The following is a 17,753-nucleotide window of genomic DNA, read 5'->3' on the forward strand; positions in this document are numbered from 1 at the left end:
TCTTTATGGATGTAGTGGAGCATCCTTGAGCATGACACTTTAGCCGTTTAACTGTTGAGGATGTGTGGAACTATAGCTGTAATATAATCAGCCTCCATAATGTCCATAACCGAAATATGATCTAAAAACATGAGACAACCTTCGATCCATACGGAGGGCCCCACAAGTAGCTATCAGAAATCTGTTATTATGTGTGTGTGAATGATTGGCTTGGTTGGAATAACCAAGACAACTTTAGATCCATACGGAGGGCCCCACAAGTAGCCATCAGAAATCTGTTATTATGTGTGTGTGAATGATTGGCTTGGTTGGAATAACCAAGACAACTTTCGATCCATGCGGAGGGCCCCACAAGTAGCCATCAGAAATCTTTTATGTGTGTGTGAATGATTGGCTTGGTTGGACACCCATGGGCGCATGTTTCAAATATCCATCTATAGGTGTGTGTGCCACTGGTTCGTTTGGGCTCTATGAGGAGAACCACTAAAACCGTGTGATCCAATGGTTGGCTGAATGCTGTTTAAGGTACCTTCTGACTAAAAAACAGCTTTCCAACTAAAAGCTGTAAACTAAGAGAACAAGAAAAGGTCTACAAAGTTTATTTCTTACAACAAAGTCTAACTGAATGTTACCTGTTGGCTGGCATCTTGTTTGATGTTATTATCAGGGTCAGAGTCCTGCCAAGTTCTGGCTGGTTCAGGCAGCGCACCATCAACGGGAGCCTGAGAGCCTGTCACCTGGAATTAAAACCACAAATAACTTACCAACATCATACAGACACCACAAATGACAGACTCAAGACCTGTATAGTTAAATCATGTGAAGTTAGTCCCCGAAACCAAACAAGCTTTTCTAACTAAAGTGTTACAGTCAGTTCTGGATGTCTAATCAGGTCCTATAACAGCATCTTTATGGATGTAGTGGAGCATCCTTGAGCATGACACTTTAGCCGTTTAACTGTTGAGGATGTGTGGAACTATAGCTGTAATATAATCAGCCTCCATAATGTCCATAACCAAAATATGATCTAAAAACATGAGACAACCTTCGATCAATACGGAGGGCCCCACAAGTAGCTGTCAGAAATCTGTTATTATGTGTGTGTGAATGATTGGCTTGGTTGGAATAACCAAGACAACTTTCGATCCATACGGAGGGCCCCACAAGTAGCCATGAGAAATCTGTTATTATGTGTGTGTGAATGATTGGCTTGGTTGGAATAACCAAGACAACTTTCGATCCATACGGAGGGCCCCACAAGTAGCCATCAGAAATCTGTTATGTGTGTGTGAATGATTGGCTTGGTTGGACACCCATGGGCGCATGTTTCAAATATCCATGTATAGGTGTGTGTGCCACTGGTTCGTTTGGGCTCTATGAGGAGAACCACTAAAACCGTGTGATCCAATGGTTGGCTGAATGCTGTTTAAGGTACCTTCTGACCAAAGAACAGCTTTCCAACTAAAAGCTGTAAACTAAGAGAACAAGAAAAGGTCTACAAAGTTTATTTCTTACAACAAAGTCTAACTGAATGTTACCTGTTGGCTGGCATCTTGTTTGATGTTATCATCAGGGTCAGAGTCCTGCCAAGTTCTGGCTGGTTCAGGCAGAGCACCGTCAACAGGAGCCTGAGAGCCTGTCACCTGGAATTAAAACCACAAATAACTTACCAACATCATACAGACACCACAAATGACAGACTCAAGACCTGTATAGTTAAATCATGTGAAGTTAGTCCCCAAAACCAAACAAGCTTTTCTAACTAAAGTGTTCCAGTCAGACCTGATGTCTAATCAGGTCCTATAACAGCATCTTTATGGATGTAGTGGAGCATCCTTCAGCATGACACTTTAGCCGTTTAGCTGTTGAGGATGTGTGGAACTATAGCTGTAATATAATCAGCCTCCATAATGTCCATAACCAAAATATGATCTAAAAACATGAGACAACTTTCGATCCATACGGAGGGCCCCACAAGTAGCCATCAGAAATCTGTTATTGTGTGTGTGTGAATGATTGGCTTGGTTGGAATAACCAAGACAACTTTAGATCCATACGGAGGGCCCCACAAGTAGCCATCAGAAATCTGTTGTGTGTGTGAATGATTGGCTTGGTTGGACACCCATGGGCGCATGTTTTAACAATCCTTCTATAGGTGTGTGTGCCACTGGTTCGTTTGGGCTCTATGAGGAGAACCACTAAAACCGTGTGATCCAATGGTTGGCTGAATGCTGTTTAAGGTACCTTCTGACTAAAGAACAGCTTTCCAACTAAAAGCTGTAAACTAAGAGAACAAGAAAAGGTCTACAAAGTTTATTTCTTACAACAAAGTCTAACTGAATGTTACCTGTTGGCTGGCATCTTGTTTGATGTTATCATCAGGGTCAGAGTCCTGCCAAGTTCTGGCTGGTTCAGGCAGCGCACCGTCAACAGGAGCCTGAGAGCCTGTCACCTGGAATTAAAACCACAAATAACTTACCAACATCATACAGACACCACAAATGACAGACTCAAGACCTGTATAGTTAAATCATGTGAAGTTAGTCCCCAAAACCAAACAAGCTTTTCTAACTAAAGTGTTCCAGTCAGCCCTGATGTCTAATCAGGTCCTATAACAGCATCTTTATGGATGTAGTGGAGCATCCTTCAGCATGACACTTTAGCCGTTTTGCTGTTGAGGATGTGTGGAACTATAGCTGTAATATAATCAGCCTCCATAATGTCCATAACCAAAATATGATCTAAAAACATGAGACAACCTTCGGTCAATACGGAGGGCCCCACAAGTAGCCGTCAGAAATCTGTTATTATGTGTGTGTGAATGATTGGCTTGGTTGGAATAACCAAGACAACTTTCGATCCATACGGAGGGCCCCACAAGTAGCCATGAGAAATCTGTTATGTGTGTGTGAATGATTGGCTTGGTTGGAATAACCAAGACAACTTTCGATCCATACGGAGGGCCCCACAAGTAGCCATCAGAAATCTGTTATGTGTGTGTGAATGATTGGCTTGGTTGGACACCCATGGGCGCATGTTTCAAATATCCATGTATAGGTGTGTGTGCCACTGGTTCGTTTGGGCTCTATGAGGAGAACCACTAAAACCGTGTGATCCAATGGTTGGCTGAATGCTGTTTAAGGTACCTTCTGACTAAAGAACAGCTTTCCAACTAAAAGCTGTAAACTAAGAGAACAAGAAAAGGTCTACAAAGTTTATTTCTTACAACAAAGTCTAACTGAATGTTACCTGTTGGCTGGCATCTTATTTGATGTTATCATCAGGGTCAGAGTCCTGCCAAGTTCTGGCTGGTTCAGGCAGCGCACCGTCAACAGGAGCCTGAGAGCCTGTCACCTGGAATTAAAACCACAAATAACTTACCAACATCATACAGACACCACAAATGACAGACTCAAGACCTGTATAGTTAAATCATGTGAAGTTAGTCCCCAAAACCAAACAAGCTTTTCTAACTAAAGTGTTCCAGTCAGCCCTGATGTCTAATCAGGTCCTATAACAGCATCTTTATGGATGTAGTGGAGCATCCTTCAGCATGACACTTTAGCCGTTTTGCTGTTGAGGATGTGTGGAACTATAGCTGTAATATAATCAGCCTCCATAATGTCCATAACCAAAATATGATCTAAAAACATGAGACAACCTTCGGTCAATACGGAGGGCCCCACAAGTAGCTGTCAGAAATCTGTTATTATGTGTGTGTGAATGATTGGCTTGGTTGGAACAACCAAGACAACTTTCGATCCATACGGAGGGCCCCACAAGTAGCCATGAGAAATCTGTTATTATGTGTGTGTGAATGATTGGCTTGGTTGGAATAACCAAGACAACTTTCGATCCATACGGAGGGCCCCACAAGTAGCCATCAGAAATCTGTTATTGTGTGTGTGTGAATGATTGGCTTGGTTGGAATAACCAAGACAACTTTAGATCCATACGGAGGGCCCCACAAGTAGCCATCAGAAATCTGTTATGTGTGTGTGAATGATTGGCTTGGTTGGACACCCATGGGCGCATGTTTCAACAATCCTTCTATAGGTGTGTGTGCCACTGGTTCGTTTGGGCTCTATGAGGAGAATCACTAAAACCATGTGATCCAATGGTTGGCTGAATGCTGTTTAAGGTACCTTCTGACTAAAGAACAGCTTTCCAACTAAAAGCTGTAAACTAAGAGAACAAGAAAACGTCTACAAAGTTTATTTCTTACAACAAAGTCTAACTGAATGTTACCTGTTGGCTGGCATCTTGTTTGATGTTATCATCAGGGTCAGAGTCCTGCCAAGTTCTGGCTGATTCAGGCAGCGCACCATCAACAGGAGCCTGAGAGCCTGTCACCTGGAATTAAAACCACAAATAACTTACCAACATCATACAGACACCACAAATGACAGACTCAAGACCTGTATAGTTAAATCATGTGAAGTTAGTCCCCAAAACCAAACAAGCTTTTCTAACTAAAGTGTTCCAGTCAGTTCTGGATGTCTAATCAGGTCCTATAACAGCATCTTTATGGATGTAGTGGAGCATCCTTGAGCATGACACTTTAGCCGTTTAACTGTTGAGGATGTGTGGAACTATAGCTGTAATATAATCAGCCTCCATAATGTCCATAACCAAAATATGATCTAAAAACATGAGGCAACCTTTGATCCATACGGAGGGCCCCACAAGTAGCCATCAGAAATCTGTTATTGTGTGTGTGTGAATGATTGGCTTGGTTGGAATAACCAAGACAACTTTAGATCCATACGGAGGGCCCCACAAGTAGCCATCAGAAATCTGTTATGTGTGTGTGAATGATTGGCTTGGTTGGACACCCATGGGCGCATGTTTCAACAATCCTTCTATAGGTGTGTGTGCCACTGGTTCGTTTGGGCTCTATGAGGAGAACCACTAAAACCGTGTGATCCAATGGTTGGCTGAATGCTGTTTAAGGTACCTTCTGACTAAAGAACAGCTTTCCAACTAAAAGCTGTAAACTAAGAGAACAAGAAAAGGTCTACAAAGTTGATTTCTTACAACAAAGTCTAACTGAATGTTACCTGTTGGCTGGCATCTTGTTTGATGTTATCATCAGGGACAGAGTCCTGCCAAGTTCTGGCTGGTTCAGGCTTAGCACCGTCAACAGGAGCCTGAGAGCCTGTCACCTGGAATTAAAACCACAAATAACTTACCAACATCATACAGACACCACAAATGACAGACTCAAGACCTGTATAGTTAAATCATGTGAAGTTAGTCCCCAAAACCAAACAAGCTTTTCTAACTAAAGTGTTCCAGTCAGACCTGATGTCTAATCAGGTCCTATAACAGCATCTTTATGGATGTAGTGGAGCATCCTTCAGCATGACACTTTAGTCGTTTTGCTGTTGAGGATGTGTGGAACTATAGCTGTAATATAATCAGCCTCCATAATGTCCATAACCAAAATATGATCTAAAAACATGAGACAACTTTCGATCCATACGGAGAGCCCCACAAGTAGCCATCAGAAATCTGTTATTGTGTGTGTGTGAATGATTGGCTTGGTTGGAATAACCAAGACAACTTTAGATCCATACGGAGGGCCCCACAAGTAGCCATCAGAAATCTGTTATGTGTGTGTGAATGATTGGCTTGGTTGGACACCCATGGGCGCATGTTTCAACAATCCTTTTATAGGTGTGTGTGCCACTGGTTCGTTTGGGCTCTATGAGGAGAACCACTAAAACCATGTGATCCAATGGTTGGCTGAATGCTGTTTAAGGTACCTTCTGACTAAAGAACAGCTTTCCAACTAAAAGCTGTAAACTAAGAGAACAAGAAAAGGTCTACAAAGTTTATTTCTTACAACAAAGTCTAACTGAATGTTACCTGTTGGCTGGCATCTTGTTTGATGTTATCATCAGGGCCAGAGTCCTGCCAAGTTCTGGCTGGTTCAGGCAGCGCACCGTCAACAGGAGCCTGAGAGCCTGTCACCTGGAATCAAAACCACAAATAACTTACCAACATCATACTGAGAGTAATTCAAATAAAAGAGACAAAAATCTTCCTTTTTTTTAATAACAAATTAATATTCCAACTTGCATACTTGATCTTACTGACTTACTTTTTCACGCCATGGCCATTTAGAATCACCATAGTTGTAATTGATTTCAGTTCCCATTTCTATGTTTTTGATGGCAAAAAGGCACAAATGGGGCTCGTCATTTACTATTTTTTTCATGGTGCAGTTTGGAGACTTGTGGTTGTCATTCACTAATCTTCCAAGAGAGCCATCCTCTGTTGATGCATCAATACTAGGAAAGAAAAAACAGAAATCAAACATTTTGTATCATATAACTAGTTTTTTAGTAAAATAAAAGTTGGCTTACAGAAATAAAAACTTGCAACATCTCAAAAGAAAAGTTGAGGGGGAAACAATGTCTTTTTGAACATCATAGCACTAAATAAAAAAAATTGTTAATGCCACAATCCTGATGTGTTATTGAAATATTGCTTCTGAGTGACTCACTAATTTAGGGTATTTTATTCCAGTCTCTTTCTAGAGTTCATAATTATTGTATAGAAAATATTTGGATATACATACCACCAGTAATGATTCTGCCATTCAAAGTCAAAGAGAAATGTACTCTCCTTTTCAGAGTACTTGCTTGTTTGGCATTTTTCTGCTGACAGAAGTTGACCCCTGTATTATAAGATGAACTCTCCTTGTTCAAAGTGCTGGGTAGCAAACACGCCTCTTCCTGCAAGGACATTTTATATAAAACCATTGGTTATGAGAAAATATTTCTTTAAGATACACCTTTAACCAAATAATTGTGGTGTTATCTTACAATTTTAATACTAAGTTCTCGCTTAGAAACAGAAATACAACAACCAATCTGAATTTGATTGTTTTTTGTGTTGTTTTATAAAATAAATAAATATATACTTAATGGATAAATGGTCTAAAAATGAGTTTATTACCTTTTTGATCATCAATAAATCTTTCCACTAGTCCAGGTTTGTCCTTTGAGGATTAAATGTAAAAGGCTGCTTCATCAGCAGGCTTTTTTCTTGCTTTCCTTTTGGACATTTCTGGCTCTAAAAAATAATTCAAAACATGGCAGAGAGAACTTTAACAAGCACTCTATATTAATTTTAAAAGATTTGTAATCATCCACTGTATAAAGACTGAAGGAATAAGCCTGGCCTGAGAACTAACAGAACAAGAGTGATTAAAGAAAGAATATTTTTCAGAAAATACTGATATATTAATGAAAATGTTTGTCGGTTTGAAGCTGAGCTTTGTTACTTTTAACTAGTCACAGTTCCAACCAGGTGCTGCATCCAAAGAAAAGTTATTTCAATAGTTTTACCAGTATAACTCGTTATACTTTTCAGGAGCTACCAACTCGTTTTTATTATGTTTGTGTTTGAAAAGTGAACGTAGCATCCTGATTAGCGGTAGCTAATTAGCCAATAAGCTAGTTTCCGGATAGTTTTATTTGCGTCAGAATGCTTGTGTTATTTAAAGAAAGCATTCTTACATGATAGAAAACCACCGAGAAATACAGAAGACATGCAGATATATCATAACACTGAGCACACACGTGTTTGACGAGTTTTGAAGTGGTTTCGGCAATTACGGCCAGAGTCCGGTTCTGGGCTTAGCAATTATGAAACATTAGCACATCGAAATCATCCTGAATATAACACGGAGCAATTATACATTCTGTCGTTCTCTTTTACACCATTGTTTTTAAAACCACTGCAAGCTAAGATGAATAACAAGTTAAAAAGCCGGACTGTCTGAGGGGAAAACGTTACGCCATCCGAGTGACAATATACCGAATCCGAAGCCATAATCATTGCATATAAACCCCTCGGGGTCTGGACAAAAAGCATTTCTACATCAGTTTCTTGTACTTAGTATTTACATGCAGTTGATTTACTCACCGTGTATGTTGTGTTTCGTTATGAGCAGCGTGTCTTCGTCGCGGAGCAGTCTCAGTCTGGCGGCGTCACACGTGGCGAAGTGACGTTAAGCTGGTGGTTTTAGCCGCATGAAGCTAACACATGCAATACCTGCTGATTTAACTAATATGTAAACTGATGGTAAAGAATAAATTACTATTTATTTATACCTTTATTTTTATGTTTAGAACATGAAAAATGCACGAGATGCTGATTTAACTAATATGTAAACTGATGGTAAAGAATAAATTACTATTTATTTATACCTTTATTTTTATGTTTAGAACATGAAAAATGCACGAGACAGTTTTTAAAATAAGCCTAATAGAATGAGCGTATTTTTATAAAGCAAGTGTAATGAATATTAAATAACGTAGATAAATTGCAATTGTAATGCAGGAATTTTATGTTTACAGTATTATTTTAGCTGCTATGGTTACTAAAATAATAATTACCTGGTTTAAATCTACAGGAAATAGCATTTTATTTTCTTAATCAACACTCGGATCACGAGGTGCCCTGATTGGTTGAATCACACACACTTCCGGTAGTGTGTATACTTGCAATACCACTTGCCATGGTCGGGGGGCCGCTACTGAGCACACACACTTCACACACACAATTCTCAACATTGCGACCATGAGGGGTAAGTGAAAAAAATTCGTGAGGCATGTTGTTAGAGCATTTCAAGCTGTTTTAGAGTGGTTTCCCGAGTGGGGTCCATGATTTTGGACCCCACAACGACACAGGGCCCCACTTTGTTGGTGGGCTCCCTGTCTTCGGACCCCCCATACTAATAAAAACAAGTACACACACACACACACACACACACACACACACACACACACACACACACACACACACACACACACACACACACACACACACACACACACACACACACACACACACACACACACACACACACACACACACAGTTGGGGAAAGAAAAATAAATAAATCGATGTCTCCAACATTTGGTATTGCTCTGCTGCCACATTGATTTTCTTTCTATTCTAAACATGGAGGTTCACTTCCTATCCTGGCTCTTCTGAGCCAGGCGATTTATCTGGGACCTCAACATGGCCTAAAGCAGCTCTGCCAGTGCATGATCAAGCTTCAGGAATAGAGATGTGCCACTAATGCGTGTGAACAGCCTTGGCGCTACTCAATAGCTAGCAGATGTAGCTGCCAGCTGAGTCCATTAGTCAGCGTGGCTAACACCCCCCCCCCCCCCTTCTCTATCTGGCCGAGAAGGAACGGCAGAGGGCGGCACAGGTGCCACGCCAGCAAACAGGTGACGGAAATGCACAGGTTATGCATATATGCCATCGGAGATCAATAGAAGGAAGAATGGATGGTTAGCAGTATAGAAAAAAATATGTCATCCAATCAAGCAATCTTATATTCTTCATGTAATATACGTAGTTATTTAGAAAAAAAATTCAGCTTTTGGTCAAAGGTGATGAGACAAATAATTTGGGAATTTCCTGACATTTGGGGTGTCCCACGGCCCACGATCCGATTAGAATAGATCCGCCCCTGCACTGAGCACAACTAGTGAGCTTCCCCTGAATTCTTAATTTCGAGGTATAAGAAGACACGGACATGTTTCTCCACATGAACTGAGGTGTTTTTACTGCATTCCAACAACAAAAACAAACACTGAAGTCACGTCGTTCTCAACAATCTCATACTGACACCGGCAATAAAAAGCACCCAGTCGATGTTGCGACGGGTCAACAAGACACACACAATGGGGCGTAGATGTGATCGACGAAACGGTGGCGGGCGGGCAAGCGGGCGGGGATGCTCCACTGGCACAGAATCACTGCAGCTACTTATAGCGACTTCACAATTATACTGGGCACACATCATGGCCCGTTTATTATTGTCAGGCATGTGACGCTGCTGTGATGCCGCGCCAGGGGCGGGGACAAGTTCAGACGGACGAAGCCGGTCCGACCTTCGCGTCTCGCCACTTTTGTCCGCATGAAAAAAAAACGTTTATTGTGTTAATTTTCAGAATATGATACTCTTGCAATTCATACACGTTCATATAGATAGATGAACTCATTTTTTTTACGTCAGCATACAAGGTAAGCTAGGTGACTATATATGAAGACAACGACTAGAACTTTCACAGCACTGGCATTGGTTAATTTTAAATACAGTACTCAAGCATTGTTAGAGTAAGAACAGAATAAAAGAAACAGAAAGCCCCGAAACACAGAAGCTACAAGCTTTTTTCGCTCGTCTAAAATGTTTCTTTTTGTAGTTTAATGCCATGATGTACATATTTGTGTTAACCATACCGACAAATATGAATCTGGTGGGAACGTTGGACATCCCTTCAATTAATACAGGACCATGCATATCGCTTGATTCTCATTATTTTGCGAAACCGAGACGCAACGGGTCACTAATGTGTGGAGATAGTGTTGTCTTCACATAGACTAGGGTAATTGTGGGGGTGTGTGTGTGTGTGTGTGTGTGTGTGTGGGGGGGGGTTGCTTCATGGTGCACATCCACCCTATTGCATGTTGACAGGTTATGCAGGATACAGTGGCCATCGTGGGGGGGAAAGGGAAAGGAAAAGCTTGTGTGTGTGCGTGTGCGTGTGTGTGTGTGTGTGTGTGTGTGTGTATGTGTGTGTGTGTGTGTGTGTGTGTGTGTGTGTGTGTGTGTGTGTGGAAGGGGCGGATTAGTTACATTGCGGGCTCAGGCGGGGGGCGGGGCTGTGTTCCCAAGAGAGAAAAAAAAGAGAGGGGGGGGTGGGTCAGCTCCTGGACGACAGCCTTTGAATCCGTGCAGACCTGAGTGGTGGTGCCTGAGTTAGTCTGTTTAATGTCCGTCGTCCCTCCCGCAGGTTTCGGTGCTCTGCGGACACAAAAGCAAATTGCGTTGCTGTCTGGGCCGTCTGGAGAATTTGTCTGACCTGTTCCTTGTGTTACCCTAGCGAGTCCTTCAGCTTCTAATGGATATGAAAAGCATGTCACAAGAGGGGGCGGGGGAGTGATACGTTAGGATATGGAATGAGGACATGTCACTGGAGGAAATATCTGTATTTATTTCATAATTCTGGGGCCCGGCCGGGCATAGCCCGAAATGGAAACGTGGGTCCCCCTTCCCATGGGCTCACCACCTGTGGGAGGGGCCGAAGGGGTCGGGTGCAATGTGAGCTGGGCGGCAGCCAAAGGCAGGGACCTTGGCGGTCTGATCCCCGGCTGCAGAATGTCATGGTATGTCACCTCTCTGGCTGGAAAGGAGCCCGAGCTGGTGTGCGAGGCAGAAAGATTCCGACTAGATATAGTCGGACTAGCCTCCACACACAGTTTGGGTTCCGGTACAAGCCCTCTCGAGAGGGGCTGGACTCTCTTTCACTCTGGAGTTGGCCACGGTGAGAGGCGTCGAGCAGGTGTGGGTATACTTATTGCCCCCCGGCTGGGCGCCTGCACATTGGGGTTCACCCCGGTGAACGAGAGGGGAGCCTCCCTCCGCCTTCGAGTGGGGGGACGGGTCCTGACTGTTGTTTGTGTCTATGCACCAAACGGCAGCTCAGAGTACCCACCCTTCTTGGGGTCCCTGGAGGAAGTGCTGGAGAGCGCTCCTTCTGGGGACTCTATCGTTCTACTGGGTGACTTCAATGCTCACGTGGGCAATGACAGTGAGACCTGGAAGGGCGTGATTGGGAGGAACGGCCCCCCTGATCTGAACCCGAGCGGTGTTCTATTGTTGGACTTCTGTGCTCGACACGGATTTTCAATAATGAACACCATGTTCAAACATAAGGGTGTCCATGTGTGTACTTGGCACCAGGACACCCTAGGCCGCAGTTCGATGATCGACTTTGTAGTCGTGTCATCGGATTTGCGGCCGCATGTTTTGGACACTCGAGTGAAGAGAGGGGCGGAGCTGTCAACTGATCACCACCTGGTGGTGGGGTGGCTCCGTGGGTGGGGGAAGATGCCGGTCCGACCTGGCAGACCCAAACGCTCTGTGAGGGTCTGCTGGGAACATCTGGCAGAATCTCCTGTCAGGAAGAGCTTCAACTCCCACCTCCGGCAGAGCTTTTCCCACGTCCCGGGGGAGGCGGGGGACATTGAGTCTGAGTGGACCATGTTCCACGCCTCCATTGTTGAGGCGGCCGACCGGAGCTGTGGCCGTAAGGTCGTTGGTGCCTGTCGTGGCGGCAATCCCCGAACCCGCTGGTGGACACCGGCGGTAAGGGATGCCGTCAAGCTGAAGAAGGAGTCCTATCGGGCCGTTTTGGCCTGCGGGACTCCAGAGGCAGCTGACAGGTACCGGATGGCCAAGCGGAACGCGGCTTCGGCGGTTGCTGAGGCAAAAACCCGGGCGTGGGAGGAGTTCGGTGAGGCCATGGAGAATGACTTTCGGACGGCTTCGAGGAAATTCTGGTCCACCATCCGGCGTCTCAGGAGGGGGAAGCAGTGCAACGTCAACACTGTTTACAGTGGGGATGGCGTGCTGCTGACCTCGACTCGGGACGTCGTGAGTCGGTGGGGAGAATACTTCGAAGACCTCCTCAATTCCACCTACACGCCTTCCATTGAGGAAGCAGGGCCTGGAGACTCTGAGGCGGATTCTCCAATCTCTGGGGTCGAAGTCACTGAGGTAGTTAAAAAACTCCTTGGTGGCAAGGCCCCGGGGGTGGATGAGATCCGCCCGGAGTTCTTAAAGGCTCTGGATGTTGTGGGGCTGTCATGGCTGACACGCCTCTACAACGTTGCGTGGACATCGGGGACAGTGCCTCTGGATTGGCAGACTGGGGTGGTGGTTCCCCTCTTTAAGAAGGGGGACCGGAGGGTGTGTTCCAATTACAGGGGAATCACACTCCTCAGCCTCCTTGGTAAGGTCTATTCAGGGGTGCTGGAGAGGAGGGTCCGTCGGGAGGTCGAACCTCGGATTCAGGAGGAGCAGTGTGGCTTTCGTCCTGGCCGTGGAACAGTGGACCAGCTCTACACCCTTGGCAGGATCCTCGAGGGTGCATGGGAGTGCGCCCAACCAGTCCACATGTGTTTTGTGGACTTGGAGAAGGCGTTCGACCGTGTCCCTCGGGAGGTTCTGTGGAGGGTGCTTCGGGAGTACGGGGTGCCGAGCCAACTGATAAGGGCGGTTCGGTCCCTGTATCACCGATGCCAGAGTCTGGTCCGCATTTCCGGCAGTAAGTCGGATTCGTTCCCAGTGAGGGTTGGACTCCGCCAAGGCTGCCCTTTGTCACCGATTCTGTTCATAATTTTTATGGACAGAATTTCTAGGCGCAGCCGAGGCGTTGAGGGGGTCCGGTTTGGGGACCTCAGCATCGCGTCTCTGATTTTTGCAGATGACGTGGTGCTGTTGGCTTCTTCAGGCCGTGATCTCCAGCTCTTGCTGGAACGGTTCGCAGCCGAGTGTGAAGCGGTCGGGACGAGGGTCAGCACCTCCAAATCCGAGTCCATGGTCCTCGATCGGAAAAGGGTGGAATGCCCTCTCCGGATCGGGGATGAGATCCTGCCCCAAGTGGAGGAGTTCAAGTATCTTGGAGTCTTGTTCACGAGTGAGGGGAGGATGGAGCGTGAGATCGACAGGCGGATCGGTGCAGCGTCGGCAGTAATGCGGACCCTGTACCGGTCCGTTGTGGTGAAGAGAGAGCTGAGCCAAAAGGCAAAGCTCTCAATTTACCGGTCGATTTACGCTCCTACCCTCACCTATGGTCACGAGCTATGGGTCGTGACCGAAAGAACGAGATCTCGGATACAAGCGGCCGAAATGAGTTTTCTCCGCAGGATGTCCGGGCTCTCCCTTAGAGATAGGGTGAGAAGCTCGGTCATCCGGGAGAGACTCGGAGTAGAGTCGCTACTCCTCCACGTTGAGAGGAGCCAGATGAGGTGGCTCGGGCATCTTATCAGGATGCCTCCTGGACGCCTCCCTGGGGAGGTGTTCCGGGCATGTCCCACCGGTAGGAGACCCCGGGGACGACCCAGGACGCGCTGGAGAGACTATGTCTCTCAGCTGGCCTGGGAACGCCTTGGGATCCCCCGGGATGAGCTGGATGAAGTGGCTGGGGAGAGGGAAGTCTGGGAGTCCCTCCTAAAGCTGCTGCCCCCGCGACCCGACCCCGGATAAGCGGAAGAAGATGGATGGATGGATATTTCATAATTCATATTGAGTGACTTCAATTTGTTTGTATTCCCAAAATGTTATTGCTGATGATCATTTTGAATTATTACTAATTATTATTCTACAAAGTTGTCTTTCCTCCCTTTCTTCTGCTTTTCAACACGAGCTGCAAGAAAATATACATACGTATATATATTTTTTTTTCTCCAGTGGACACCTACGAGGAAAGTATTCCAGAAATGATGGACAGGGATTTCCTCATCCTCTTTCCTTTCCTAACGAGCTCATGGCGGGCGAAGGGGTTTTGGGAACGAGGGAAGTTATGCGAAGAAAGTCTGTCCGCTTGGATGTAGCATTAGTGGGACATCTCACTCTAATGGGAGCCGGGACGGTGATGCTCGGTACCTTGTCCACCGGGTCCAGTCCCTGCTCCGACAGCTGTTTCAAGGCACTTAGAGCAGCCTGAGAAGAGAGGGAAGAACAGATGGTGGAGTGAATGCACAGGGAGGAAGAGAGCACCATTGAGTGGGAGGGAGGAGAGGCGAGGAGAGTGACACTTAACTCTGGGAAAGACAATGCCAGGCCAGCAGGAAACTTTCCCTTCCCTCCGTGTTGTCTTTGGCTCCTCTGTTCTCTGTGTTTGTCTAGTGTTACCGCCTTAACATTTCCACTTGCTGCCAAGTCAATATGAGCGAGTGACTGATCTGTATGCCCAAATGTCGCAGCTTAATAAACAAGGGCAGCCAATCAAGAGTCCTTAAGAGTTTTGGGACTTATTGACCAGCTATTGAGTTGGACCACAAATTGAAGGCCACTTGTAGAAACGGGCCCATCTGATGTTGTCCAGGCACGGCGGAGCATATTGAACATCTGTTCTCCCAGAACCCATTTCAAGGTTCTTTCAACACGTTTTCTGTCCATAACATTGGATCAGGCCTATCAGGTGGATCAGAAATGAGATAACAGACAAGGGAGGAGAACAGCGTAGGTAAAGCTTGAGTAAGAAAACCGCAAAATTTGTTAGACTTCAGATTATGAGAAAGCTCAGGCAGGAATTACAATTTATGAGTGAAGGAAGCAAAGGTCAAAATCTGGATTTTACCCATCAAACTGACAAAAGAAAATCTGCGACGCTTGCAACAACAGAGCAAGACAGCTTTGAGAAATTGTACTGTTGGGATTTATTTTGGATTCTCGTGAAAAGCTAATCAATGTAAATCACTATTAGAGCATTTTGTCTTTTGAATCACTTTTTATTTTTAGATGCTTGGTTATAAACAGGAAGATGTAGCAAGTGAAGAAATAAAAAATGAACTCTTTGTTTGTTGTATTTATTCAATCAGCTTTGCCCCCCCCCCCCCCCCCCCCCCCCCTTAGGTAAATAACTGCGGCCCATCTGTTTTAGGATATGTGTGTGTAGGGTGTGCGTGTGTGTGGAGATAAACAACCATAAATCAGTGGCCTGACGGTGGCAGAGCTGCTGATATACGACAGGCATGCATAAGGGCCAAGGCAGGCAATCTCCAGGACAAATATTGGGCCTATCTGTGGCAACGGAGGACAATTTTTAAATGATTATCACATTCTTCATCCAAATCAAAATGATATGTACATTTTTATGATCACAAACCCAAAAAGTCCCATTAGTCCTTCTTTCACTTAGTCTCCTTCCGATAATACCCCCGTGCCCACCTCACACATTGGCTCTATTTAGCTTCTCGTGGTTCAAAGGCTTGGACGAGCAGCAGTCGAAACGGGCCGCCGCCGCCGTCTGAGGACGATCTGCAACCGTAGCAGACTTTCTGATGCCGAGTGACAAGAGCGGCTCATTTTACTGGGCCTGCTGCTCTGTTAATGGCTTCCCCAACAGAGGCTTTGATTCCATCAACGGCTTAGCCAAACAAAAAGCCCGTTCTCCCAGGAGTACCATGCATCGGCCTGATGGATCTAATGGCTTGTTGGATCACATTGACCCAGACAAATCGGACTCCTGTGTCAGATCTCACTGCAGGACTGCTGGGTTCTAGTGAAGGCTAGTTAGAGAGGAAAGGCCAAGTTAGGCTGGCTGGGGAGATGGCAAGAAAAACACAGGAGAAAAATACCTGCTTAAAATTTAGCTTATGATATAGACCACAGGTGTCAAACCCATGGCACGGGGGCCGGATCCGGCCCACCACATCATTTTATGTGGCCTACAGAGGCATAGTTTCTTGTTAAAAATTGTAAATATTTTTTTAAAACCCCACTTTGAAAATAAATTAGAAAATTATTTTAATGCTGGATTCTGTTGTGTGTATGCAACAATATGATAGTCATTAATGGCCCCACAAGGGAAAAAATAACTACGATGTGGCCCGCAACAAAAAATTAGTTTGACACCACTGACGTCGAGAAGCTCCCATCATGCAATTCATATTCCACATGTTAATAAAACTAAGGGACATGGGAAACAGCAAGATGCAGGTGCATTCAAGTATAAAGTCAATGAGGGGGAAAGGAAGCAGGCTTCAGCTACCAATTGATGAATGATCATTGCTAAACAGTGAAGTGACTCAATTACATAAAAGAAACCAGAGATGTTACAGACAATGATTAGTGAGCTTTGCAATAAAGTGGTGAGACTCTTAGACATGAAAAGCATTCTGATGAGAATGATCTAAGGGATGTCGGCTAGACTAAACAATGAGCAGAGTGGATTTCAAACAGGGAGCTTAACAGGGAGAAGCTGGAGAAAATGAGTGTCGTCTTTGTCGGACATCTAAAGTGGGATATATTGTACTGTTTCCAAAAAAATAAAAAAAATAAAAAAACGTGACAATGTTCTTCCCGCCCACAACCGCAAAGAAACTGATACCGGTGGTCGAGCCTTCATCTCATGTTATCGCGTTGGTGATTTCTTTATCATTTATTCTTTTGTCATGAAAGTCTTGAGCTTTTTTCCCCAAACCCTTGGCTTTCATTTAGTCAAAATTCCTTTGCTTTGCCTCGGTCCGTGTTTGCAGCCTGGACCGGGATCACAGAAAAGTTCCATGACAGCTCCTGGGGAACACCTGTGTGTGCATAAGTGCTGCCAGAGTCGGCATTTATTTGTTAATACGCTGCTATATGTACATGGACTCTTGAGCAACTACAGAGAAAATGTAGTCAGAACTTCTCACCAAAAATGGCTTCCTCACTCTCTCTCCAGATTTCACATCCTCTCCCACATCAGAGGCATTGATAAAAGAAGCAGTGTGTGCCACGGCCCGACATGACGTTAATTCCTCTGAAGCCGTTCACATGTGCCGCCTGGCTTTTTTTTTCCCCACCGTAGCTTTTGCTACAGCTGAACAAACTTCGCAATGAGGAAATGTATTTGATTCCGGCATACATCGCAGTTATGTGCGGACACTGCCACATTACGGTTATGAGAAATCCCAAAGGGGGATGGCATGCGGATGGATTTCTCGCTTCGCCGGTGGGTCCTCGAGGCTCCCCAGGGGAGCAAGCCTTCGCTGACATGGGAAGCCATAAATAAGGGCCTGGGGCGAAACGCCGTGTCATGCGTCATTTGGGCCGGAGAGGCCTGCTTTATCCCCCCCCCCATCATTGAGCTGCATCTCCTCGGGCGTAATTCAGAACATATGGGCAAAGGCCGAGGGCAGGTAGAAGCGCATACCACGCTTGAGCCTTGTCAG

General features: G+C 45.2%; 1 protein-coding gene and 1 long non-coding RNA gene across 3 annotated transcripts in view; both read right to left on the reverse strand.

Annotated features, from left to right (window-relative positions):
* Positions 1-650: 650 nt before the first annotated feature.
* Positions 651-2,532, reverse strand: LOC137839682 (uncharacterized). Its single transcript, XR_011085742.1, has 3 exons — positions 2,348-2,532; positions 1,539-1,643; positions 651-737 (listed from the first exon to the last, which is right to left on the reverse strand). It is a non-coding gene; the product is annotated as an uncharacterized lncRNA (long non-coding RNA).
* A 7,035-nt stretch (positions 2,533-9,567) lies between these two features.
* stau2 (staufen double-stranded RNA binding protein 2) overlaps positions 9,568-17,753 on the reverse strand; it is a 52,659-nt gene continuing 44,473 nt past the window's right edge. The window contains exons 14-15 of one of the 2 annotated variants that reach the window (XM_049749285.1): positions 14,482-14,538; positions 9,568-10,836 (exon numbers count right to left, since the gene is read on the reverse strand). In XM_049749285.1, the coding sequence (XP_049605242.1) occupies positions 10,801-10,836; positions 14,482-14,538 (93 nt within the window). In that variant the 3' untranslated portion in view covers positions 9,568-10,800. The remainder of the gene's footprint in view (positions 10,837-14,481; positions 14,539-17,753) is intronic. The other variant, XM_049749286.1, reaches the window with a different exon arrangement.

This window comes from Syngnathus scovelli, chromosome 18 (assembly GCF_024217435.2).
Source record: "Syngnathus scovelli strain Florida chromosome 18, RoL_Ssco_1.2, whole genome shotgun sequence".
Classification (NCBI taxonomy): domain Eukaryota; kingdom Metazoa; phylum Chordata; class Actinopteri; order Syngnathiformes; family Syngnathidae; genus Syngnathus; species Syngnathus scovelli.